This window comes from Microcaecilia unicolor, chromosome 1 (genome assembly GCF_901765095.1).
Source record: "Microcaecilia unicolor chromosome 1, aMicUni1.1, whole genome shotgun sequence".
Taxonomy (NCBI): Eukaryota; Metazoa; Chordata; class Amphibia; order Gymnophiona; family Siphonopidae; genus Microcaecilia; species Microcaecilia unicolor.
This window is the reverse complement of record NC_044031.1, coordinates 127,524,774-127,552,576: the sequence shown is the minus strand read 5'-3', so window position 1 is coordinate 127,552,576 and position 27,803 is coordinate 127,524,774. Positions and strand designations below refer to the sequence as shown.

At 42.1% G+C, this 27,803-nt stretch overlaps 1 protein-coding gene across 1 annotated transcript in view; it reads right to left on the bottom strand.

Moving 5' to 3' along the window:
* Window positions 1-14,265: 14,265 nt before the first annotated feature.
* Window positions 14,266-27,803, bottom strand: part of LOC115468395 (pituitary tumor-transforming gene 1 protein-interacting protein-like) — a 140,920-nt gene continuing 127,382 nt past the window's right edge. The window contains exon 7 of the mRNA XM_030200069.1: window positions 14,266-14,610. Coding sequence (XP_030055929.1) covers window positions 14,561-14,610 — 50 coding nt within the window. The 3' untranslated portion in view covers window positions 14,266-14,560. The remainder of the gene's footprint in view (window positions 14,611-27,803) is intronic.

Here is a 27,803-nt window from a genome sequence, read left to right as displayed (position 1 = left end):
AGGAAGTGTGTCCAAGCATTTGGGAAAGCCAGTAATATACTTAGATACATAATAGCATAATGCTAGTAGAAATAGAGATCATTACCTTTATTCAGGTCTCTGGTAAGAACTTACCTTGTAACATAGTAACATAGTAGATGACGGCAGAAAAAGACCTGCATGGTCCATCCAGTCTGCCCAACAAGATAAACTAATATGTGCTACTTTTTGTGTATACCTTACCTTGATTTGTATCTGTCATTTTCAGGGCACAGACCATATAAGTCTGCCCAGCACTATCCCTGCCTCCCAACCACTGGCTCTGGGACAGACCGTATAAGTCTGCCCAGCAATATCCTCGCCTCCCACCACCGGCTCTGCCACTTAATCTCAGCTAAGAACTTACCTTGTGTTTTGAGTAACAATTCTAAAAAGCAATGCACAGAAGGATACTGATAAGGAGACATTGAAAGGCCTGGAAAATAAAGCCACACATAAAGAGACCGACAAAGTCAAAGATGCAAGGAAAGAAAGACACAAACATGCAAATATTGAGCTGTCTTCAATATGGCAGCACAAGATAACATTTTCTGAGGAATGAAAAGCTTGAGGACAACTGAGTTATCATATAGAGCTGACTGGAAGACGGCTACCCTGAAAGATACATCCAAGACAATACTTTTTCACTGAGAGAGTGGTGGACACTACTACTACTACTTATCATTTCTATAGCGCTACTAGACATACGCAGCGCTGTACACTTGAACATGAAGAGACAGTCCCTGCTCGACAGAGCTTACAATCTAATTAGGACAGACAAACAGGACAAACAAGAGATAAGGGAATATTAAAGTGAGGATGATAAAAGAAGGGTTTTGAACAAGTGAATGAGGGTTAGGAGTTAAAAGCAGCATCAAAAGGTGGGCTTTCAGTTTAGATTTGAAGACGGCCAGAGATAGCGCTTGACATAACGGCTCAGGAAGTCTATTCCAGGCATATGGTGCAGCAAGATAAAAGGAACGGAGTCTGGAGTTAGCAGTGGAGGAGAAGGGTGCAGATAAGAGAGATTTACCTAGTGAACGGAGTTCCCAGGGAGGAATGTAGGGAGAGATGAGAGTGGAGAGGTACTGAGGCGCTGCAGAGTGAATGCACTTATAGATCAATAAGAGGAGTTTGAACTGTATGCAGAAATGGATAGGAAGCCAATGAAGTGACTTGAGGAGAGGGCTAATATGAGCATAACGACACTGACGGAATATTAGTCGTGCAGCAGAAATTTGAACAGATTGAAGAGGAGAGAGATGGTTAAGTGGGACACCTGGAACAGACTCCCAGCAGAGGCTGGAGGAGCCAGTGACACAATTCAAGCACTTAGTGACAGACAAAGGGAGAAGACCACACATCAAGTGAGACTTGGATTATCAGTGCAGGGGTCAGGCATAAATTAGCAGACTGGGTGGACCAAGTGGTCCTTACGTGCTGTGTCTTTATCTTTTGTATGCCAGACCCTGCTTGGGAGCAATACGCAACAAGAGCTCAGTTCACTTGTCAGGGGACAGACCAGCAACACATGGCCCAACTTGGGTTTTGTTTGGTTTAATCAGACTATTTGAATCATCCGTTTTGATGAACTTGTAGTACATACCTTTAATTCTGCTTGGCCCCCATCAATAGCTCAAATATGAGCAGAATTCATAGGAAGATGCCAACTGACTACATCTGCTCTTTAATTCCCTTGCTACCCATCCAATCCTTAAATCATACGACAGCATTTGGTCCCCTATTACCAACACATGACAGCTATTCATACACTGTAGCCACGGCAAAAGAAAAATGCTTTTCTATTAAGTCACGCATGTCTCTGTTCAGCGATGCTGTGATCAGCACACTTCCATCATCTTTGCCAGAGAGGTCCCTTGGGACACTAGTCCTTTTAACCTGTTTCCACACTATAGCCTTGCCCTTATCACAACCCCTTGTCTTTAAATGACAGGCACTTTAAATAGTGGTGCAGGCCTGAAATAGCTTCAGTTGGTTAACTCTTTCAGTATGGGAGACAAACAAGATACCTGCCCAAGCTAAGCCACTTAAACACACAAGAATAAAGATCAAACTCTGAAGGGAATGGGGTGCTTAAATGTTAGTCACATAAACCCGGATTATATAAATGGCGCCCACAGTTGCTCACGCAATTTAAGTAACAAGTCAATTAACATGAATAATTGGGGGCTAACAATTATTGATATCAATTGGCAACAATTTGGATTTACATGTGTATCTTGCTAAGTGCTATTCTAGAAAGATGTGTAACTACTACTACTACTACTACTACTATTTAGCATTTCTATAGCGCTACAAGGCATACGCAGCGCTGCACAAACATAGAAGAAAGACAGTAACTGAGGGGGTGTGGCCATAGGCTGGTCAGGGGCATTCACTAAAGCTGTGCGCAGCATTATAGAATTCGAGGGATCTGCGCCTGATTTACGCATACAGATTTACACCAGATTTCAGTAGCTATAAATATTTGGGTGCGAATCCTGGTGCTATGTGATATTCAATAAAAGGTGCCCAACTTGAAGCATCATTGATAGAACAGCATTCAGCATCCATGCTTTCAGTGCCCAAAGAGAAGCTGGGGCTGGAGCGCTGCGCTTTGCAAAGCCTGTCACAGCTGGGTGATCTAGTTTACCCGATGCTTCTACCATCAGAGCCGAGCCCCTTGCTGCCTTCCTCTGCCCATCAAGCAAGCCAATCTCACGATAGTGCAAGGAAACTGCCCACCCCAAGAGCTTGCTATGCTTTAACAGCTGCACCATCCAGGCTAATTTTGGAATTTTATATGAGCTTGTGACCCTGATGCAGACATTTGTACTGGTGAAACATGGCCATGTCGGGCATTTTATATTAAAATTCTGGAAGCTTTTAATGTATTAATAAAAACTGTGTTTTTTTTTTACAAGGTCTGCCTTGTTGTTTTAGCTTACAAAATTCACATACACAATTATTAAAACACATCTCCAAGGGGGGATTCCATAAAGGGTACCTAAAGTTAAGTGCTGGGAGGATCCGCACTATACTGGCATTTTATAAAGGGCACTATGTGCGGACCACCCTTTACAGAGGTCCAGCTTAGCACGCATCTCACACCTAACTTTGGGCGTGGCCCTTACACCTGCTGAAACTTGGTGTAAATGTTGGTGCACATAAATGATTCTAATGCGACTAATTGCTGGGAACGCCCCTGATTTGCCCATGTCCCTCTAATGGCCACACCCCCTTTTGAGTTGCACACTATAAAATCTAGGTGCACATTTTATAGAATAGGGCAAAGGGCACATCTACGTGTAAACCCATATGACTGCCAATTAGCACCAGTTATTAACAGCTCATTTATTAGTTTGCACACAGATCTGGGACCCACACCCAAATTTGGGCAACCTATATAAAGTCTGAGTGATAGGAGCAGATTAATAAATACAGTCTTTAACTGTCCTTTCTGTATCATGATAACCCAAGTTGTAGCTTTTCTTTCTCAAATGGACCTGAAGGTTAGTGTCAGCACCGAGGAAGATTCTCAGCAGTCAGGAGAAGGTACAAGGTTGGCAGAGGAGCTTAGACATAGTAAAAGAATAATTCAGAAGGAACACGCAGGAGCACAGAGCTGTGTGGACCTTGTACAAGGTTAATAAGACTTTCTTGTTCAAAAGTATATGCAAAAAGTCAGTTTGTAATACTCCAGTTACTTGGGTCTGATATTCAAAATGATTTAAATGGCTAGGAGAAGCCTCTAGCATTTAAATAGCTGATCCAGGGCTAACGGGGCATTTTCAGTGGCAGTATCCAGTTAAATACTGCTCAAAATGCCTTGTTAGTGCCCAAGCAGAAACTAGTTATTTTGGGGCGTTCCGGGGGGGGGGGGGGGGGTGGAGTTGGCACTTAGGCTGAAAATCAGCAATTAACCGACTATGATAACGGCATAAAATGCACTCCAGCTTTGATATTGATTTCTTCATTTTATTTACTGCCTTCTTGAAGGAATTCATTCAAGGCAGTCTACAGCAAGAATAAGTCAAAATAAGCAACAGACAATTACAGCAGTAAAAATATTCAAACAAATACATAGTAAGCTACCAATGTCAGCACCATGCACAAAAAACCACCTTAAGTGTGAAAGTCGTTTACGTTTTGCTTTGTGTGGAAACACATCTATTCTGTTCTTCTGTCCTCTTCCTGTAAGGATCTTTGAATTCTGTCGATGTTTTCGTCCCCATCACCTCCTGCAGAAGAGCAATCCGGGCATCCACCACACTTTCTGTGAAAAAAAATGTCCCGATGTTGTTTTTAAGCTCCCCCTTGCAGCTTCACATCCTCAAGTTCAATAGCCTCCCCGTTTGTGGAAAAGGTTGCTTGTTCATCAATATCTTTCAAGTGTTTAATTCTCTCTCTCCTGTCTCTCCTCTCCTCCAGGATACACACTCATGGGCCGATGATCAGAAGCAACCACGGGCGCTAGAGGTTATTAGAGCCATACTAATGCCCACATTTGCTACCGTCCCAGATCAGAGCCCCTGAGCGCATGATCAATGCACTCGCGGGCTCTGACTGCCAAGTAGCATGCAAATGGATGCTAAACATATTCCTCCCCAATGATCAGTGGGCAGGATGCCAAACATTGGCAAACTGCATGCGGCAAACCCTATGCCAGCTTGGAGCTGCGGTTAGGGTTTGTGGAATACTGGGGTGGAATGGAGAGCCCAGTCCAGCATGCATTTGTATGCTAGCAGGCCCCCATCCCATTCCCACCTGCAGGAGCCCCAAGCCCCACCCCAAACTGGCAACACAGGGGCTGGAAGGCTGGTGGACCTCCAGTCCCCTGCCCCCACCCCCGACAATTTCACGCCCCAAAAATGGATATGGCCTGGAACTGAATACTAAATTTATGCATATAAGGCTAGATTCTATAAATGGCGCCTAAAAAAATCTCTGTCAAAAAACCCCCTCTTAAACATTAATCTATAAGCCATGTGTAAAGTTTGGCATGGTTTCTACAATAATGTGTAAATTTAGAGGCCACCATTTGCATCAACAAAATGTTGCAAATGTCTGCACCTAGATTTATGCATGGAGCACCCATATTCTGTAATTACATGTGTAACTCAACACCACGCCCCCGATCTGCTCATGACCCTCAATTTCTTTGGCCCTTTTTTGGGCCACATGTAAATTTTAGGCGTGGATCCCACATCTAAATTTACATGTGTAAGTCCCACTTAAATCTAATTAGTGCCAATAATTGCTTGTTAAAAAGACCAATTATTGGCACTAATTGGTTGTTATTCTATTAAATTGTGCATGCAAATCGGGGCATGCCTGTACTTGCACACACAATTTTCATGACTTATAGAATCAGGGGGATAATGCTGATTGCCACTGGCTGAACATTGGGCCCCATATTGTTACAAAATTCGGCTTTCTTTCAAATCTGCAGTCATGTATTCTTTTTATTCTTTATTTCAAATGAATACCAGAGGTTCGCATGGCCAAAAAAAGGAGTTCATGTTTCTTTTAAAACACATTTTCCCCATTTTTATTAATTTTTCATGTCCATTGCATCTATTTGTTTCTCTAGGCATGCACTGGATGGATTCAATCCATTGAACATGCATTAATTCATAAGTATATGCACATACAAGCGATTTGTGCATACATATTTTAACCACCTATACAAACTGAATGCATGCTCATGAAAGTACACCTGCAAAGAATATATATGCTTTGCTCACTAATATTATAAGGGGGCCCTTTTACTAAAGGGTTGCAGAGTGGCAACCCGGCACTACCGCCAGCCCAATGAGTGCCGGCAGTAGTTCCACCCCCAGCACGTGCTATTTCCAGCACTAGCAGAAATAGTAAAAAAAATATTTCCACAGGGGGTTATTGCTGTAATCGGGCAGTATTGAACGCTGCCCGGTTACCACCAGGTTAGCGTGGGAGCCCTTGCCACCACATCAATGGGTGGTGGAAGTGCTCCCCCCCCCCGAAATGGCCACGTGGCAAGTGCGAACTTACCACACAGCCATTTTATTTTTTGCCCCTTTTACCCATCGCAATAACAGGGGTCCTGGCGCATGACAAAAACAGCCACCATCACTAGCGCAGGGCCCCTTTTACCTCAGCTTAGTAAAAGGACCCCTAAGCCCCTGCTTATGACATAAGATCATGCTACACCACTATGTACAGCTACAATTTTAGAGAAAGGGAAAAAATTGATTTCAGGATGACAAAGATCTTCATGCAAATATGACTTACAAAATACAAAAACTAATGGAATCCCAACTATCTGAACACATCTATTCACACATTTCTCTAAGGTGTTTTATCTTTAATGAACGATTTCTTATCTAGCAATGCTGGGGATAGGGACAAAGAAAGAAGAAGAAGAAAAGAAAGAAAAAAAGAAAACTGGCGGGTGAAATTCTTGTGTGCAGTCAATTGAATACATGGTACAATGGATGAAAAGAGCCTTATTTGAAATTCATATTACAATGAAAAAGAAATCTGGGGGAAACTAAAAAGAGGGAAGGGTTATGTTATCAGTGGAGTCTAGAAGGGAAAGGGTGAATGGGAACAGGAAAGGGTTTTGGATTAAATTCACTCCTTTTCAGAAGTAGTTCAAGGTCAGTTACATTCGGGTACACTAGGTATTTTCCCCAGAGGGTTTACTACACAAGTTTGCTGAGGCAATGGAGGGTTGAGGGCTAGCTTCTGTAAATGCACCCAAAGATGGACACCAAATGATGCGTGCTAAGGTAGTATTCTGTAAAGCACTGGCTACCAAACCTGGTCCTGGAGGCATCCCCCCCCCCCTACATAGTAAATGACAGCAGATAGACATCCAGTCTGCCCAACAAGATAAACTCATTTTACATGGTATGCGATACTTTATATGTATACCTGAGTTTGATTTGTCCTTGTCATTCCCAGGGCACAGACTGTAGAAGTCGCCCACTGTTCTTGTACTAAAAGTTCTGAAGCTAACGTTGAAGCCCCTTAAAATTTACACTCCAGCCCAACCCTATCTATTCAGTCACGATCAGGGCACAAACCGTAGAAGTCTGTACAACACTGGTTTTGCTTCCCAATAACCCGTGTTACCACCCAATCTCTGCCAAGATTCTAAACACAAAGGAATCCTTCTAAACAAGATTCCTTTGTTTATCCCATGCATGTTTGAATTTCATTACCATTTTCATCTCCACCACCTCCCGCGGGAGGGTATTCCATGTATCCATCACCCTGTGAAAAATACTTCCGACATTACTCCTGAGTCCGCCCCCCCTTCAACCTCAATTCACGTCCTCTAGTTCTACCACCTTCCCGTATTTGGAAAAGGTTTGTGGATTAATACCTTTCAAACATTTGAACGTCTGTGTCATGTCACCCGTTTCTCCTTTCCTCCAAGGTAAACATGTTCAGGTCAGCAAGTCTCTCATATGGTTTCCAACGCAAATCCCGTACCATTTTTGTAGCTTTTCTTTGCACCACTTCCAGTTTTTTACATCTTTAGCAAGATACAGACTCAAAACTGAACACAATACTCCAAGTGGGGCCTCACCAAGGACTTGTAGAGGGGCATCAACACCTCCTTTCTTCTGCTGGTTATATCCCTCTCTATGCAGACTAGATAAGATTTGCATGTAAATCTTGTCATGAATATTCATTGTGGTATCCTGAAAACCTGACTGGCTGGAGTGTCTCCAGGTACAGGTTTGGGAACCACTGCTGTGCATGGAATGACTTTTACAGAATACTAGTTAGTGTGCACCCCCCCCCCCTTTTTATTCAGGAACAGCTCCTGGCCGGTTAAATAGTATGTATCCAGCTAACTGCTAATATTCATTGGAAAGGTAGCTATCTATCTCCACTGAAGATTCAAGGTTAGCGCCGATATTCAGCACTGGATTAAGCGGTTAAATAGATTTGCATAAATAGCAGTCCTATCATTAACCACTAGGAACTTAACCAGTTAGCACTGAATATCAGCTTAACTGGTTAAGTTCTGGTAGGCAAAAATGAAACTGGGTATTGAATGCTGGTCACCGGAAGTGGCCCGGCACTGAATATCCAGGGTCAGCGCTGACTGTGGGATGCCTCCTGCCGGCTGAATATTGGGCTCGTTGTGTCTAACTTTGGGCAAGAGCATTTATGCTTGCCAAATGCTGGTGTAAATGGTCACACCTAACTAATGGCAGTTAAGTGCATAAATGCATTCTACAACATCACACTTACTTTCTGGGATTGTTTCTGACCCACCTATATCCCTCCCATGGCCATGCCCATTTGGGGTTGCATGCTATAAATGTAAGCACATTATAGAATAGCGTGTAGAATAGATCTGAGCCAAACTCTTAAATACTGCCAATTAATTGCTTGTTGACACCAATTATTGTTAGCAGGGCCGCCAAGGTGGGGAGGGGCCCGGAGCCAGTAAGCTTTTCCTTCCCGTCTGCTTCCGGGTTGCCTCTTTCTCCCTGTGTGTCAGGACCCGGATGATTGTATTAATGCAATAAGACAACAGACCAAGGGAGGAAGATAAGGGGGCAGGTGTGGAGGGTAGCCCAAGTGTGTGTGGGGGGGGGGGGGGGGGGGGGGGTCACAGGGTGGTGGCCCTGGGGGTGGCCGGCCTGTGTCTCTCAGTGGGCCTTTTTTAGCACCTAATTAGCTAGTTTACACACAGATCTGTGCCCAAATTTGCACACTCAACTTTGGGCAACCTATACAGAATCTAGCGATAAGCGACTTGTCCAAGATCACAAGGAGCCACAGTGGGGTTTGAATCAGGCTTCACTGGATCTCAGCCCATTGCTCTAATCATTAGGTTATACAGAGATAATAATCAACAATGAATAAGATATTTAGGGGCCCTTTTACAAAGGAATGATAGGGCTACCATGTGGGTAGTGCATGACAAATCAGCTCTACCACCAGGGTAGTGCAGGAGCCCGGGGTACTTCCGAAGTTGGTGCACACAATTTCCCGTGGTAGAAAATAACTTTCTATTTTCTACTGTGGGTGACATTCCCGGTGGTAATCAGCAGTATGACCACATTGTCACACACTGCCCAATTACTGCGGGGTTAGCGCATGAGCCCTTACCAAGTAAATAAGAGGTAGTAAGGGCTCATGCGGCAAATGGCCAGGTGCTAATTTTGACTTAGAGCCTGGCCATTATTGCCAAAAATTGAAATCTGGCTTTTTGGCAGACCGCTGTGTGTGTGGGAAAATCATCCGCTCAAAGTAGCGGTCACTTGTTATTCATGCCTTTTTAAAAGGGCCCCTTAACTTGGTAAATGGAGGCAAATCAGAGACTGATCTCAGATATATCTGCTGCCTTTGATCAAATATACCACCGTCTTTCAGTGGCTCTCAGACCTTCATATCTCTGGTAGCCTGTATTCTTGGTTCCAATCTTACCTTGCCAAAAGGACAGCTTGAGTTTTCTGGTCCTTACTAAAGGAATGTACCTTCACCAATGGAACATTAAATAGAGTTGAGTGATGAGTGAATTGGATTAAAAAGTAAAGCCTCTATCAGATAAGTGCACTAATAACAGTTTTTCATGAATTATTTTCATTATTTTTTGGGGTCACGTCTTGTGCTATGATTAAACAAGTTGAGCTATAGATTCTAGATCTATTGATCTATGTTGGCCACTCAACTATTATGAACACATAAATATAATTCAAAGAATTTCAATATGCACATATTTAAAGTACAGTTATTTATTATTCATTTTTGTGCTGTGGGTCTATTGAAGTGTGTTAAAGATTGAGGAGACTGGATAGACCATTCAGGTCTTTATCTGTCGTCACTTACTATGTTACTATAATGAAACTGTCAAGAATGGAGGACAAGGGAGAGAGGGAAAGAGAATGGAGACAGAAGAAAGGCAATATGGAAAGGAGACAGGAAAATGATTTGGGGGGAAAAAAGACGAGAAAACTAAGACACCAAAATTAAAAAAAAAGAACTTTAATGTTACATTCATTCAGAATGCAACTTACATACAGTATGTACAATCAATTACATTTTTAATTGCATCTTCTAATTGACAAATGGCACTGCTCTAGTCAGCTATATTGCCTGGGTCTAACATTTAAAACACCTGGGTTTAACATTTAAAATGCCTGAACTGCCTTGGTCTAACATTTAAAACACCTGAAGTGCTATTTTTCAAGATAAAATTTTTCTTCAGAGGACATCGGAGACCAGCTATCAGTCATTTTGTTGTTTTAGTCAAACACAAGCCTGGGTTTATGCATAAGCCTTCTCAGAAAAAAGTACTGGCTGCCCTCTCTAACTTCCAATTCCACGCCATACCTCTAATTCTATCTTCCAAGTTAATGGATTCCTTCTATTCTCCACCAATGCAGCCTGCATGCCTGTTCTGAGGGTATGACATCAGAAAGAAGCGAGTGTGATGACCAAGTCAACTTGTGGACCTGCAGTTACAGGCCTCACCTCTGTGTTGAAGCCTTGAGGAGGCAGTGATACTACAATGCATGTGAGCTGGGGCCATGGGCTGACTTGGTGCCCACATTCATTGTTTTCTGATGACAAGAGAGCTGGGAGCTCTGAAGACTTCAAGGGATAAAGGCAAAGTATCACAGATGTGGGTTGAATGGGGCGGTGGGAACCAGAGGTCTATTGTGGTGAGGCACCGAAAGTTCTAGGGCTGTAAAAGCTGTAATCATTCACCGGTCAAGACTTTGTATTACTGCAGCAAATTGGAGGCAGATTCCACAAAGGTCAGAAAACTCTTGTGGCACATTTGCACACATTTAATTATACAGTGGTACAAGGTAATTTTCAAAGTGATTTACCCAGGTAGGTTGGCGGGTCTGAAACTATCCTCCTTTGCCATAGCACAATTACTTTTAGCCAAATGAAACAAGGCAATCTTTGATTTGAGCTGAGGACAAAGGGAAACAGAACATATGCACACGTAGGACGGTCAATGGGTGTTTTATATTGCCCCTCTCCTCTGTTTGCACAAATAGCAGGTCCAAAGTCTGTAGGGGTTTTACTGCAAAAGTTTTTTATGTCTGGGTTATTTCTCTTTTAAAATCTGCAACAAAGTTGGATGTGATTAAAGTATCCATATACTTTGCAACCATGCAGCTATTTGCAAATTGCTCACATGTGCACAAAAAAAAAATGAATGTATTGGCAATTCTAGTTTCAAATAATTCAGTAAATAAAATAGTTTTCTAACCTTTGCAGTATGTTTGTATTATTTTTTTTTTCTTGCTTCAGCTTTCTCTCCATTTATTCCTTTCACTGACTTGCCTGGGCTGCATCTCTCTCCCATTACAATTGATTCTTATGCTAACAATCTGCTGCAGCAGCCTTTCCTCTATTCCTCTCACCCCCTGTTCAGGCAAAAGACTCCTCCTCTCTCTCCCTTTCCAACCCAAACATCAGTCTCCTCCCTCTCTCCCTAATCAGACCAAAGCGTTCTCCTGTCCTCTGCATAGCCTCTGACATCCTATTTTCCCTGCTCCTCTGCTGTTCCGCCTCAGCCAACCATCTCTTCTTCCTTCCTTCCCCCCCACTTTCCCCTAGACAGTCACTGCCTGTCCCCTTCTTTGTCCCAGTTGCTGGTCCCCTGTGTTCCACAGCAGTGACTGCTGCTCCACTGCTTCAAATCTTTTGCCACCAGTGTCATCGTACTATTGTTCACTATGAAAGGCATGTGCAGTGCTAATTCTGTGATTAGGTGGTGGGAACTCATTTTGGAAACATTTTACTACCATAACCCTTGTGTGAAAACTTATGGAGTGTAAAGCAGATGAGCTATTCTTTTCCATAGTCAAAAACATAGCATTTCCCCATTAATGAGGGCAACGGCTTACTGCTATCATTTCTCCAGAATTCACCTAACACCAAGGATTTCAGAAGAAACCGCTTTAATACTATTGTGCTAAGCGGTATATTAAGTCAATAAATCTAACCAAAATCAAATGTAAAGTAGCATTTTCGGCAATATCATTTTAAGTCACTGGATTTCAGGATTAAACCAACAAAAAAGTAAGTTGCATACATCCCTTGAAGTAGAATTTCAAATTTAGAATTAAAACCCCTTCGTAAAAAGTCTAAGATTTATCATAAAACAAACCACTAGTCGAAAATGTTGACTCATTCCCATTCACAGATGGCGTAGACTCTTTCATCATGTAAGGGAAAAGGTAGCAGCATCCCACATCAGGTCTGGAAAAGTTACAGCATTGAAGGGCGGAGGTAAAGACTTTGTAGCAGGAGGGGTTTTTTTTTTCCAAAATATGGAGAACCTCGAAAGCTCTCGCTGTTTCACGCCCTCCTGCTTGCTGCACCTGTAGTCTGGGCCTGTATTCCTGCAGTAGGGCTTCCAGGATGGAGCCAGAACGCAGAAATGCACATTGACCCTTCAAACTCTGTGATAAAGGGTCAGTCCAATATCCAACACCCAAAGCAAACCTTCAAGCCATGTACACCCTCCCCTCTCAGTGGCGGCTCAGGGTTCTATCCCTTTGCAGTCCAGCATCTACCCTTTCCTACCTTTCCCAAATGTCCAGCATCCCCTCTCTTCCCTTTCCTATCCACTCCTCAGTATGTAGCATTTCTCCACCTGTAGAAAATTGAAGAGGGTGCCGTTGCTAGTGCCCTACCCCACCAGGGCAGCCCCCCCAAAAACCAAAGCAAAATCAGCTGGGGTGGGGCCTTGAGTAGATGCATGCTCAAGGTCTGTTACAGTCTGCCTTCTCTGAACTTCCTGTTTAGAGGAGGTAGACAAGGCAGGGTGTGACTGGCTTGAGTGCACACATTTGTTCAAGGCCTCACACTAGCTGGTCTTGAATTGTTTTAGGGTCATGGCAGACAGGACTGATTTAGGTATGGGCAAACAGGGCAATTGCCCTGGGCCCCCATGTTAAGGGGGCCCCAAACCTACCTGAAGTTGAAAGAGGGACTGCCTACAAGTAAGCTTTGGGGCTCCCTCCCTGGTGTCTGCCCTGGGCCCCATCCTGTCTAGCACTGGTCCTGAGGGCAGGGCAAGCCTGGTGGATTAGCAAAGACAGGCTCCTCTGCCTCCCAAAATTAGCCATCTTCCTTACTGGGGCTGCTGGGGCTTGGGTTTCCCCACCAGCTCATTTATATTTTGTACTCAAGTGAGGGTGTGGGTAACTAGGGGGAGGGCAGAGAGAAAATTTGGTGCCCATCCACTTTGGGCTCAGGCCCACCCAATCAGCTGCTGGCTATGCCAGTGCTCAATAGAAATTTTCTCACAAGGTTCCTGCACTAAATCAGGCCACAAATGGTAAGGGGGTGACTGACCCTTGCTCCATTGCTAAATTCCCTGCAGTAACCCTTTCAGGGCCATTCCCCACTTTCTGCCAAGAGAGACAGAGAGAGAGAACATTTATTTACACTTGAGCCCACGTTTCATCAATAAGTGCAAAGTAAGTTACAATAAAAGGACTTACATTTAAATAATCAACTGGCAACCGTCTGAAGTAACAAGAGGAAGCATGTAATTATGCGGACCAATAAGGCTCAGATTAAAAAAAAAAAGCAAGGAGTGTCAAAACAGAACAATTCTGTCAGTTAATGGTGACCTCACAGTTTGTTTTTATGCATTCCAACAAGGATGGCATCAGACTGTTACACTTTAAGCAAGAGAAGAGTTAATTCAAAAACAGAATTTTACAGTTAGGATAAGTAGTCCAAATTAGACTTTTGTGAAGAACTGCCATGCTTCGTTCTCAAATTTTAACATGTTTTAAATTCTACAGAAGCAAGACTTAAGGTGATTGGAATCAACAGCCATTTTCCCAGCTTTTGCTAAAGCCAATGCATCCGTTAACATTTTGTCTTTTTATTAAGTCAAAAAACTCTTCTATAATGGTTTGTTGAGAAGAAACAGTATCTGAATATTAAGCTTAGTATTCTGTACTAGAATTCAATGTATTTTCAGTTACACTTTAATCTTGAAAATTTTTAGGAACCTTGTATTATTTTTCCAACATTAACAAAGACAAAAAGGCTACAGAAATGAACTTAACTTTTTTTTTCTTTTTCAAAAGTGCATTATGCAACATAACTGCAAATCAGAATACCAAAGTGTATAGAGTTTATGACAATAAAGATGCAATTATTAACTAAGTCAAGTGCTGGCCTTATAGTGCTTTAAAACGATGGCAAACATGAGAACAGAACAAAATATTTCACACCTCATATCTGAATTGCAGAAAATGTACCAGGTTTAAGAATGCTGTGATTTTATAAATATAAACTGTGTAAAGAAAAAAAAACCCCTAACACCTCTTAAAAGAAATGTCAGAAAAATGCACAGCTATTTCCCACTCAGAACTGTTCTGTTTAGTTTTCTGGTTGGAAAATACTTGTGGAATATGGCATTATGAACACAGCAGGTGATAGGTGAGGTGCACACATTAGTTTAGCAAAGTTCATCCATTAGCAAAGCATGGGGCAAAATGGCCACTTTGTCCACGACATTTTGCCCAAGATAATTTTCAGATTTTTAATCATTTTCAAACTTGCTGTAAGGATGCTCTAAATCCTGAAGCAGACCTGCAAGACAGAAAAAAGTGTAATAATCTTTGGACATCACTATAGTATATTATTATATCCAATAGCAAGCGTTGCTTATTATGAAACTTAAAACGTAGCAGCATAAGAAGATGGTTAATTCAAAGTCGCAAACACAAACAGAAGGTGATCTCCCACAGGAGAACCGAAGACAGGAAAAACAAACAGTGGATCCAAAAAGTCCTCTCACAAGTGTCTTCCTGAACAAGGTCTTATTCAAATCTACACGATTGACCCGACACGTGACGTGTTTCAGCCGTAAAGGTCTGCGTCAGGGGTCTATAGGATAAAAAATAATAATAAATTACATGAACATGTAATACACATCAATATTAAAACTGAGAATACATGTTAAAACCATTATAAGCTGGATAAAAATAATAATATATAAGAACATAATATAAACAATGAGAAATAAATAATTTACATAGAGATAATGAAAATCAATGCACATAATAATGTAACACATCAGTTACTCACCATCAATAGTACAAATATTTGCATATCCTATAGACCCCTGATGCAGGCCTTTACGGCCAAAACACGTCACGTGTCGGGTCAATCATGTAGATTGAAAAGACCTTGTTCAGGAAGACACTCATTGTGAGAGGACTTTTTGGATCCACTGTTTGCTTTTCCTAATTCAAAGTCGCAGCACTTTTTAAACAGTTATGATCTTGCATGAAATAAATGTTATTTGGACGTTTGTCTTTTATTAAACACATGGCAGCTACCATAATTTAGCAGTTTTATGTTTTAAACCTTGACCATCAGGAATTCGATGATGTATTAAAGTAGCTAATATGGACTGTTAGGACATGTTATCACATTGCAGCTACTTTTCTTATACTAAAGTTAACATATTAACATAAAAAAATCAACTATACATCTTAGTTTCTTGCATCAATGGGTCTGCCTTAATGTTAGCACATTTCAACATGTGTTTACGGCTAATGGGATGATTCGCTTAATTTTGCGGCTCATTATTTTACATAATTTGTACACAGATATTTGTGAAAGCATGTTAAACACACTGATAGTGCAAGTCTACTACATATGTTTACACCTATGCAACACACATACATGTGATACTATAGTGTGGAAGAAACACTTGAAAGTAAATTTTGTCATTCATATTTACGTGCCAGTATCTAATGTCAGTACTAATCACAATAGTAAAAAGGTAACGACCAGAGGGAAGAAACAGTGACCCAACAGGCAGACTTTCCTTAAGGACCACGTCTGAAAAGAAACCTGAATTACCTTCAGCTCAGGAAATGGACACTCCTTGATATTAGTGTAAGAAAACAAGGCAATATATCTGTAAGAAACACATGGAGGGGGGGGGGGGGGGGGGTCACGTGATGCTGCCTGGCTGAATGGACACCTGGTTACCAGCTCTGGGGCACTTCAACTTTTACCAAAATATATGATCTCCATCCAATCTGATCCCTGCTTGCAATGCACTGGAAGGAAGGGAAGAGGTTCCACTATACTCCTTCGAATTTTGGTGCTGATTGTTGAGGATGGCCCAAAAACAAGCAAAAAACTTAACAGCTGTTACAGAGGATAAGCTGGCTAAAATACATACTGCCATCAAGAAAAAGAGGGGTTTGAACTCCAAGCCAACCATACATGTAATGAGGATAGGATAGTGCAGCAGGAGGACAGAGCAGATAATTTTGAGGAACCTTAGAGACAGTCAACAAAGCATGATGGAACGCAGATGGACCAGGAAAATTGGCCTTCCTGACATTATTAAGGAATCTGACCTCCACAATACACTTGCAAATAGCTTCTGGAAGCCTTGGCCTAGTGACCATGCATGTGTCTCTCTATTGAACAAGTACACTGGTTGGGGAAACGGAAAGAGGGAGATCACAACCTAGACCAATCACCCCCAGATTCCTCAGCTACACTGATAAGGAGTTGATCATAGCTAAATACCACACCTAATGTGAGCTGAAGTAGGAGAACATAATATTCTGCTTTTCAAGAGTTCTCAGCACAAGTTACAGAAAGTGCTGGGTCACGGCTCCTCTACGTAACAAGATTTTTAACTGGAAAATAAAATTCTCTTTATTATACCCGGCCTGAGAGCAGACTCCGGCATACGAATAAGGTCTTGTATATAGACTCTGTTAAAGGAACTACTTCCTGCACAGCCTGCCTCCACCCCCTGAAAACATGAGGAATTAAAAAGGTGAACTGTCTTTTTGCAGACCTTTTGCCTTTCTGTGATACAATGCAAATGGAGGAGAAAAATGCATTCTGCCATTTGTGTTGAGATGCTTATTGCTAAGCTTATATCATGAAGAGATCAACACAGTTCTTATTACATTGATTTCTCTTCCACATCAGCTACCGGATTCTTTCATTGTGCTTTTAGTTGCATGGATTCACCCCTGAGGTGTTCATCTGGGTGTATTGCAATTTTTTGCAGATAAGAAGTGAGGGACTTGAACTGCAAACCTAACTTTACACGGCCTTTGCCCCAGTAGCTCTCCAAGTCTAAACTATAACCTATAGCAGACTGGACTATACAGAAACTAGTCTAGTTTGGTTGTTGCTATGATGAATCCTTTGAATACTATATGTTTTGGTTGAAGATCTAAATGACTGACTTTTTATGGTATAAGAGAACCCAGAGCTGGCTCTACAGAAATATGGGTAGACTAAATGGTGGGGGGGGGGGGGGGGGGGGGGGAATGGGGAAAGAATGACTGTGAAAGGGGAAGCATGTGAGTGTTCTTTGGGGTCAGGAAAGACTACACATATCACCCACATTAAAGACAAACAAGAGGTTTTGTACACCTCCCACATGATATCTCCAGCCTGCTACAAAAAGAGAATACTGGCTTGGTTGCTAAGAGCAGGAATTATGAGGCACAACTCATTAGAGTTCTCTATCTCCACCTGCTGGTGGATGGTTACAACCCATTTGTCTGGATTGATCCTTGGGACGTAATGGAATTAAGGGGTCCTTTTACAAAGGCACGCTGAAAAATGGCATGTGGTACTGTAGGCGCAGGTTTTGGGCGCGCGCAGAATCATTTTTCAGCGCACTTGTAAAAAAAGGCCTTTTTTTGCTGAAAATGGACATGCGGCAAAATCAAAATTGTCATGCGTCCATTTTGGGTCTGAGACCTTACCGCCAGCCATAAACCTAATGGTAAAGAATTTGGGCAGTAATGACCTACGCCTGTCAGAAAAAAAAAATATTTTGCGGACGCACGCCAAAAATGAAATTACCGCAAGAGCCACGCGGTAGTCGGGCGGTAACTCCATTTTGGCACGTGTTGGGTGTGCATAGATGCTTACGTGCCTTAGTAAAAGGACCCCTAAGTTTTTATGCACATGGGCCTACAGTTGCAGGAATAAGGTGTGTTAATATTTGCATGTGCTATAAGTGACTCACCCTCCCCTCTCTTTTGGTTACCCACACTGAAACGCCACTTTAAAGAAGTACTATGTACATGTAGATATTAATTCTCTTTTAAAAATCAGCTCACAGCTGCCTCTCCCACCTCCCCAGCATACTTCAAGGGGAAGGGGTGAGGGGATGTCTCTACCTGTACATGACACCTAGTGATCAAACTCACACGTACTAATTCCTAAGGGAGCTGTGGTCTGTGGCCCCTTGCCAAAAGGCAGACTTCTGCTGCAATGGCTATATGAAAATGAAACATTAAAAAAAAAAGAGAGAAGGGTGTGTGGAAAATCCCTGGCTAGTTACAAATAAAGGTTTGCAATATTATAGGCCAACAGAGGCTAGTTACAACTGAGCTGGAAACCTTAAAGGAGCAGTAAAACTGATGGGTGGGAAAACCCCCTCTGTTTATAACTGCTCTCAAAGAGCCACTAATTAAACCTCTTATCATTGCTACATATTTGTTTAATTTTCTAGTAGCAATGGCTTTGTGTTCAGTGCGGTAACCTGATAATTGCCTTGGACCTCCTTGATGTGTCCTTGCCTCAGGGAATAGCTGTCTGAAATTGCCAATTATTAGGTAGCTGAACAATGAGGAGGAAAATTATATAAAGACTTACTGATGACAGACAGCACCCCGCAAATATACAGGACAAATGGTTTGATCTGCATGTGAACAGTCTGAAACATCTAATTCATTTTCAACATTTCATCTGCAAAACAATCTCTAATCTTGTATGAAATGAATTGCACAGAGATCTGAAAGCATGACTTGAGCTACCGAAGTCTTTTTGCTTACCAAAGAAAAGGTCTCCAGTTATGGGGAAAAAATGTTTTATTCTACTTCCGCTCTTGCTAGTGGGCCTGCACACGATGTACTGGATGAGTGTAACCCTTAAACCAATATACATTACAAAATACTACAGCAAATTAATATCCTTTTTAAAAATGGGGGCTTCCCATAGCACTCCCAAAGGACCTGATTTCCTTTTGTTCACAGCAAAAGGGGCCACCGTAATAAAACCAGCAAACTTTAGCAGAATGTATTTGAGGAAAATGATGTGGTAACAGCGGATAGCGTATCTGGGTTTAAAAAGGTTTGGACACGTTTCTGGAGGAAAGTCCATAATCTGATATGCGATAGACAAGGGGAAGATACTGCTTGCCCTGGGATTGGTAGTATGGAATGTTGCTACTAATTGGATTTCTGCCATGTACTTGGGACCTGGATTGGCCACTGCTGGAAGCATGATTCTAGGTTAGATGGACCATTGATCTGACCCACTATGACTATTCTTATGTTCTTATAAGTATGAGACTGGCAGATAACATTATGTGGTTGTACCTCAACTCTCTTTCCAAGCACACTGACCAATCAAGAGGCAGTTTTAATAGTGGCTGATGACATCACTATGGACCCCTTTTACAAAGGCGTCCTAGCGTTTTTAGTGCATGCTAAAAATTAGCGTGCGCTAAACGTTAAGATGCCCATTATATTCCTATGGCCATCTTAACATTTAGCACATGTGAATTTTTAATGTGTGTTAAAAATACTAGCACGTCTTTTTAAAAGACCCCCTATGTGCTTAAACTATACTGAAACGTCACCTGATATGTCTGAATAATCAGCAAAGGAAATACAAAAAATCAAATCAGAAATTCTATTTAAAAGCAAACTGTGTATCTTTTGGGATTTGAAAAAAATGCAGAAAGTGAAAGAAAATAAAATCAATAGAAGATCTATAAATAAATAAATAAATAAAATGATGAAGCCTACTTACACTAGAAAAGGGACCAGAGGCTTCACTCACCCTTTTTGTGCTACAGTGAGTCTTATCGGTATTTATTTTATTTAGAAACAGAAGGAATAGTGTAATCAACAGGACAATTCCAGACAAGACACATGAGAGAAGATGTTATATCAAACTCAAGTTTATTCCTGAGAGTTATTTTATTTAACCATGTATATTCCACCTATAGCTAAGTGGATCAGAAGTTCAACACTTCAGTTGCTACTAACTGTACAACAAACGATTTTTCCATTAATATAACCAGTGCTGCCAGCAAAATGGATTCTTTTAATCTTTTTTACAGTCCAATTATCACTAGGGTCAACCTTAAGAGTCAGCACTCAAGAAAAAGATCTAGGTGTCATTGTAGACAATATGCTGAAATCTTTTGCCCAGTGTGTGGTGGCGGCCAAAAAAGCCAACAGGATGGTAGGAATTATTAGGAAAGGGATGCAAAATAAGACCAAGAATATTACGCTTCTGTATCGCTCCATGGTGCGACCTCACCTTGAGTACTGCATTCAATTCTGGTCTCCGTATCTCAAAAAAAGATATAGCAGAATTAGAAAAGGTTCAAAGAAGAGTGACCAAATGATAAAGGGGATGGAACTCCTCCCACAATGAGGAAAGGTTAAAGAGGTTAGGGCTCTTCAGCTTGGAAAAGAGACAGCTGAGGGGGATATGATTGGGGTCTATAAAATCCTGAATGGTGTAGAACAGGTAAAAGTGAATCGATTTTTCAATCTTTCAAAAAGTACAAAGATGACACAATGAAATTACACTGAAATGCTTTTAAAACAAATAGGAGGAAATATTTTTTTCAAACAAAGAATAGTTAAGCTCTGGAATTCGCTGCCGGAGGATGTGGTAATGGTAGTTAACGTATCAGGGTTTTAAGAAAGGTTTGGAGAAGTTCCTGGAGGAAAAGTCTATAGTCTGCTATTGAGACAGACATGGGGGAAGCCACTGTTTGGTAGCATGAAATGTTGCAGCTATTTGGGTTTCTGCCAGGTACTTGTGATCTGGATTGGTCACTTCTGGAAGCAAAATAGTGGGCTAGATGGACCACTGGCTAGTCTTATGTTCTTATCTGGAGAACTATTCTAGTGGCTCACTTTCTTCCACAAGCAGGAGTATGGTAATTGAACATGCCTACTGTGCATCCATATTCTTCATATTCTCCTTGCGCTTTTAGCAAAGAAGAGGGCTCTCTCCAAGTATGGAATAGTTTTTAACAATTCACCGGGGTTAGACAACTGTGTCATCTTCGGTTGCTCCACACTTATTATTATTATTATTTATTGTACTTGTATCCCACATTTTCCCACCTCTTTGCAGGCGCAATGTGGCTACAAAACATCATGGATAATGGAATGAAAAGAGAATAGACATTTGGTGTTACAGAAGGATGTTGGATTGCATGGTAATGGAATACATGATAGTAATATAATAGAAGGCATTATTAACGTTTCTGGAAATATGTAAGTTTCACATGATTTGATCTTTGTGGTATATCTTGTCGAAAAGAAGGGTCTTTAGTAGTTTACGGAAGTTGGTCAGTTCATAGGTCTCTTTTAGGTTGCGTGGCAATGTGTTCCAGAATTGCGTGCTCATATAGGAAAAGGTTGATGCGTGCATTAATTTGTATTTTAGACCTTTACAGTTAGGGAAATGAAAATTAAGGAATGTGCGAGATGATTTTTAGCATTCCTGGGTGGTAAGTCTATCAAGTCTGACATGTAGGCTGGGGCATCGCCATGGATGATTTTATGTACTAGGGTACATATTTTGAACATGATACATTCCTTGAGTGGGAGCCAGTGTAGCTTCTCTCATAGGGGTTTTGCACTTTTGTATTTTGATTTTCCAAATATGAGTCTGGCCGCCTTGTTCTGGGCTGTTTGGAGTTTTTTTGAGTATTTCAGGTTTAAAAAAAAAAAAACCAAACGTCTCTTAGCTTAGGTTCCCATGTTTTGTTTTGTTTTTTAACTCACTACTTGAGAGACCAAAACTTGCTTCCAAGAAAAGAAGACAATAAATATTCCTACCACTACAAACTGCACAGGATTGCTAGACCTACCACCTGCTGGTGACTAAGAATACTGGTTGGATAGGTGCTGCACAGTGTTCTAAAGTTATGACATCACAACTCATTAGTCTGTACTACTGGTAGGATGTGACAAACCCCAAGCGTCTGGACTGGTTTTGTGGTACAATAAGGAATATAAAATTAAATGATTAATACAATTCTCAGTGTTTCCATTCTGAATTAGACTGAATTGTTTTCCTTTTTTTTAGCAGGTTCTACCCAAGCAATATTTAGGGGGAAATTTATCAAGGAGTGATAAAAATTCACCTTTTACTGTAGCTTGGTAAGTACATAAGTATTGCCATACTGGGAAAGACCAAAGGTCCATCGAGCCCAGCATCCTGTTTCCAACAGTGGCCAATCCAGGTCACAGATACCCGGCAAGATCCCAAAACTGATCCCAAAAATGATCAACTGTATTTAAATTATGTATTGACTTTATCATAACCTTACTCTGTAAGCCACATTGAGCCTGCAAAAAGGTGGGAAAATGTGGGGTACAAATGCAATAAATAAATAAATAAAATGTACAAAACATTTTATACTGCTTATCCCAGAAATAGTGGATTTTCCCCAAGTCCATTTAATAACGGTCTATCGACTTTTCCTTTAGGAAGCCCTACAAACCTTTTTTAAACTCCGCTAAGCTAACCGCCTTTACCACATTCTCTGGCAACGAATTCCATAGCTTCATCGCATGCCCCCTATTCCTAGTATTTTTGGAAACATGAACAGACGCTTCACATCTGCCTGTTCAACTCCACTCATTATTTATAGACCTCTATCATATCTCCCCTCAGCCGCCTTTTCTCCAAGCTGAAGAGCCCTAGCTGCTTTAGCCTTTCCTCATAGGGAAGCTGTCCCATCCCCTTTATCAATTTCGTCGCCCTTCTCTGCACCTTTTCTAATTCCACTATATCTTTTTTGAGATGCGGCGACCAGAATTGAACACAATATTCGAGGTGAGGTAGTTCCAAATTGGCGCACAGGCGCCTATGTGGTTTAGTGAAAGGGCCCCTAGGTGTTACTGTTGAATTATATTAGGTGTTCATTCCTCCCCTTACGCTAGCCAGAAGTGAACCCAGATTTCCTCTATGGCAGCGTACAGCCATACCAGAATCATGAGGATGGCTATTTTCCATTTCTTTTATGACAAGCTAAGACACTCCATAGATTCATGGTAATATAGTAAACTAGTAAAAGAGGCCCGTTTCCAACAGAAATGAAATGGGTGCTAGCAAGGTTCCAGGGTCCCCTCCCTACCTCCCTCTCTCTCTCCTCCGAGTTCCAGCCCCCTCCCCTCTGAGTTCCATGCCCCCCCAACCTGCCTCCCTCCCTGTCCTCCGAGTTCCAGGCACCCCTCCCCTTCGAGTTCCAGGCCGGCCCTCCCCTTCCAGGCCCCTCCCCTCCCCGCCCGGTCACGTTCCAGGTCCCCCTCCCCCCTCTCTCCCCCCTCCCTCTCGTCCCGTGCCCTCCGAGTTCCATGCACCCACTGTCGTCCGAGTTCCACAACCCCGCGCCTCCCTCCCTCTCTGTCTGTGGCCTCCCAGTGGAAGCAGGACGTGTGCGGCTGCTCCTCCCTTTCGTAAGTGCCGGCTGTTCTGTAAAACCTTTTACCTCGTGGTGCGCCGGCAACAGTGAAGTCGAGCAGGCACGGCAATTCAGACTGCCTTCGCTTTCGCCTTCTGTTTCAGCTCTGCCTCTGGTCCCGCCCTCATTTCCTGTTTGCGGAAGGGCGAGATCAGAGGCACAGGTGAAACAGAAGCGAAAGCGAAGGCAGTCTGAACGCCGTGCCGTGCCTGCTCCACTTCACGGTTGCCGGCGGACCAGGAGGTAAAAAGTTTTAAAGAACAGCCGGCATTTAGCACTTACGAAGGGGAGGGGCTGCCGCACATGCCTGCTTGCACTCAGAGGCCACAGACAGAGAGAGGGAGGGAGGCGTGGGGTGGTGGAACATGGAGGAGAGGGGGTGTGGAACTTGGATGGCAGTTGAAGGAGGGAGGGAGGTAGGGGGGCATGGAACTCGGAGAGGTGGAACTCGCAGGAGAGGGGGGTTGTGGAACTCGGACGGGAGTGGAAAAACTCGGGGGCCCAATTCTGTACTCACCTCCGGTGGCTGGTGCTGGCTTCCCTCCCCTCTCACTTCCCATTGGTCCGTCCTGTGATGTCATCCCCAGGGTGGACCAATGGAAACTGTGTTACGAACCCCGGCATCCAGACACAGGTGCAAATTAATATATAGGATGATCAACCAAGATAAACAGAGGAAGGACAGAATTTAGAATATTCTCCTGTATTTTTCCTTCCTGTTTATCTTGATTTATATTTGAGAGGGAGCGTTTTTCTTTTTTTTGGTGGTTTATTAACATAGTAAATGATGGTAATTAAAGACCAGCATGTTCCATCTAATCTGTTGCTCCGTACTGGTTATCTTCCTCTACTCCTTTGTTTAGGGTTGCTTCTCAACTCATTCTGTAAGCCTTTAACCTCAGTTGTACAGTTTAGAGCCTGACCACATTTTAACATTTCCATTAGTGCTTATAAAGAAACAAAAATGACATCAGATTTTGGGAAGAGTGCAGTTTTCATTTTGTTCCCTCTACAAATGGGGTTATAGTTCTGTCATCCATCATCCCCAAGCCTGTTCAATGTATTTTATAAAACCATGCAGAGAGGATGGGACAAATCAGTTACACAAAAAATTGAAAACACTGCTAGGATCATTGCTAGAAGCAACTGTGAATATTAATGAAATACGGTTAGCCAATATATGCTAATAGTAAATTAGCTGAAGTAAAATGTTAATTTATTTACATCAATAAAAAACAGCAATAGCCATGGAAACAAAAACAATGGCAACCCCTTGATGAATAACACCCATCCAGTGGTGTGCTGGAGCAGGCTCTCACAGGCTCTCGAGAGCCGTTTGTTAAGTTTTTAAGAATTTTGGGAGCCGGTTCTCCATGGCTTCTTTAACAAATGGATCCCAAAATGTGGGCTTGGGCCCCTCCTGAATTCTCTTTTACTTTGCTGGCGAGAGAGAGCCCCCTGTTAACAATTTACCAGCACACCCCTGCACCCATCTAACAGGAAAAAAAAATGCTGGAAGTATATTACTTCTCCTGGGTGCTGTAATAATCTAATCTACAGCTGGTTCTCAGTAGCATCATAAGGACATTATATACATATGAAGGTTAAGTCTATAAAGGGACACCTCCATTTAAGTGACTGTAATGCACCTGTTCTGTCAAGAAAAGCAGGCACCCACTTTTCTTTATAATATACCAGAGTAACGTGCCAAGACTTTGCCCATATTCTAGGTGTGATCTCTTACTCTAGCCATAAGAACATAAGAGTAGCCATACTAGGTCAGACCAATGGTCCATCTAGCTCAGTACCCTGCTTCCAGCAGTGGCCAATCCGGGCACAAGTACCTGACAGAAACCCGAATAGTAGCAACATTCCATGTTACCAATCCCCAGGGCAAACAGTGGCTTCCACATGTCTATCTCAAAAGCAGACTGTGGACTTTTCCTTCAGGAACTTGCCCAAACCTTTTTTAAACCCAGATACGCTAACCGTTGTTACCACATCCTAGTGAGTTCCAGAGCTTAACTATTCGTTGAGTGAAAAATATCTCCTCTTATTTGGTTTAAAAGTATTTCCATGTAATTTCATCAAGTGTCCTCTAGTCTTTGTACTTTTTCCCGTTCTACACCACTCAGGATTTTATAGACCTCAATCATATCCCCCCTCAGCCATCTCTTTTCCAAGCTGAAGAGCCCTAAACTCTTTAGCCTTTTCCTCATATGGGAGCAGTTCAATTCCCTTTTATCATTTGGTCGCTCTTTTTTGAACCTTTTCTAATTCTGCTATATCTTTTTTTGAGATATGGTGACCAGAACTGAATGCGATACTCAAGGTGGTCGCATGTGGAGCGATACAGAGGCATTATAGAATTCTTGGTCTTTTTTTAACCACCCCTTTCCTAATAATTCCTAGCATCCTATTTGCTTTTTTGGCTCCCGGCGTACACTAATCTACACACGTAACCGTACACCCGGTCTATACTCCGCCCAAACATTGCCTAGGTGAATACCTACCAATAAACTACATACTATGGCACATATGCCCATATTTGCATAACAGCACTTAGCTCGTAAAATAGTCATTTACACGTATATGGTGCTTCAGTTCAGCCTACAAACCAATGCACTGCATCAGTTCCAGAAGGATCTGTTGGTATCCTGACCTCCCAAAGCATGTGCACCAACAGAAAATATGACACATCCAGAGCCCCTGTGAACTGAGGTCCTCACAGTGCTTATATATGACTAGGAAGGTGGAAGTTCTGAGTAATGATAAAGACCAGTCAGTCCCCTTTAAAGACTATGGTCCCAGGAGAAAACTCCCAAATTATAGACAGAACAGGTATAGAACCCCTGGGGTAGAGGAAAATACTGGTCTGGCCACTGGAAGGGATTAAAGGGCCCCACCCTGACAGGCTGAGAACAGTAAAAGCAGCTAGCAAGCAAGGAAAGAGGTCCGGATGATGCTCAGTTTCCGTGGCTAACCAAACAGTTTGTGATGAAACCACAGAAAGAATGGGTGTGGGGGGGGGGGGGGGGGGGGAGCTCTCCAAGTCCAGGTATGAGCAACATCAAGTGGGATTGAAGGAGCACGTAGCTGGATATTTGAGGAATGCAAATCTTATGAAAGAGAAAACAGAGGATTGGGAGAGCCCACAGATTCCCACTGCAGAAGAAAGCATGGAATTCCTTGATGAGGGTGAAGAGATGCAAGATAATGAAATGGACTTTGATATAGAATAAATCCAAGAATGCTGTAAGCACTTAATTCACTTTCACAACCGGTTTATACACAAGTAGAGGTGGGAAGCCACAGTATATTGAAAGCTGTGGGAGGCAGAGGTGAGCTGCTAGTCCCACTTGACTGAGGCTGTATAAATGAAAAGAAAATTATTGCTTTGTTTTTTTAATATAAACCTGTGAAACAGGCTATTGGTAAACTTTGTGAACAGAGAGCCAGCTCTGCCTTTGTGGAAACCTTGTGAGAATGGAGAAACACATGCATTACTTTTGGTTCTGTATACTTTAAATGAATTGTCTGTGATATTGTTTGGGATTACAAACTGCAGGAACTTTTGTTTCTGAGTTGGAAAAGAAACAAAAAAACCTAGCCTGGAATAGTTTATGGGCCCTGGAATGAACTTGCCAAGATTTGAGTGATCCCAGGTTGTAAACAGAGAGGTTTCTGCGGCAGAGGGGGGCGGGCCCCTGATTATCACAGTATGCAGCAAAATCAAGGTCAGTTTATAAGCAAAGAGATGAGGCAGGAAATCTTCAGAGACAATGATCTTTATTTCAATATTTGGGTTACCTCAGAATTCTTTATATGCAACCCAAACGGGCACTTCCATCGCCCATGCTGAATCAACAAAAGAAAATTTCCATAAACAAAATGTGAGAGGGTTTATATTAGTCTGTAATGATTTGTAATGCCTGGGAAATTGGATGGCAGGGCAGATTACATTTTCCATTAACTCACCAGGGTTAAACTGTTGGGGCAGTTACAAAAAGACAATGAATTAGTCAAACATTTAAACACTAGCCTGGCACCAAGGTTAAATACGTAGGGTCCTGATAAAATCACATGTGTCTTTATTGTCTTACTTTTTTCTTATATTTAGTTCCAATGCAAACAAATGTTTAAGAGTAAATATTGTATATTTTTCCCAGTATAAGTATAGACAAAACAAAAGATACATCTGTGTATTTTCTTTTAGCAGGCCAAAGACTTTGCAATGTCCATCACGAGCTCCCTTTTACAAACGCTTGCCAGAAAA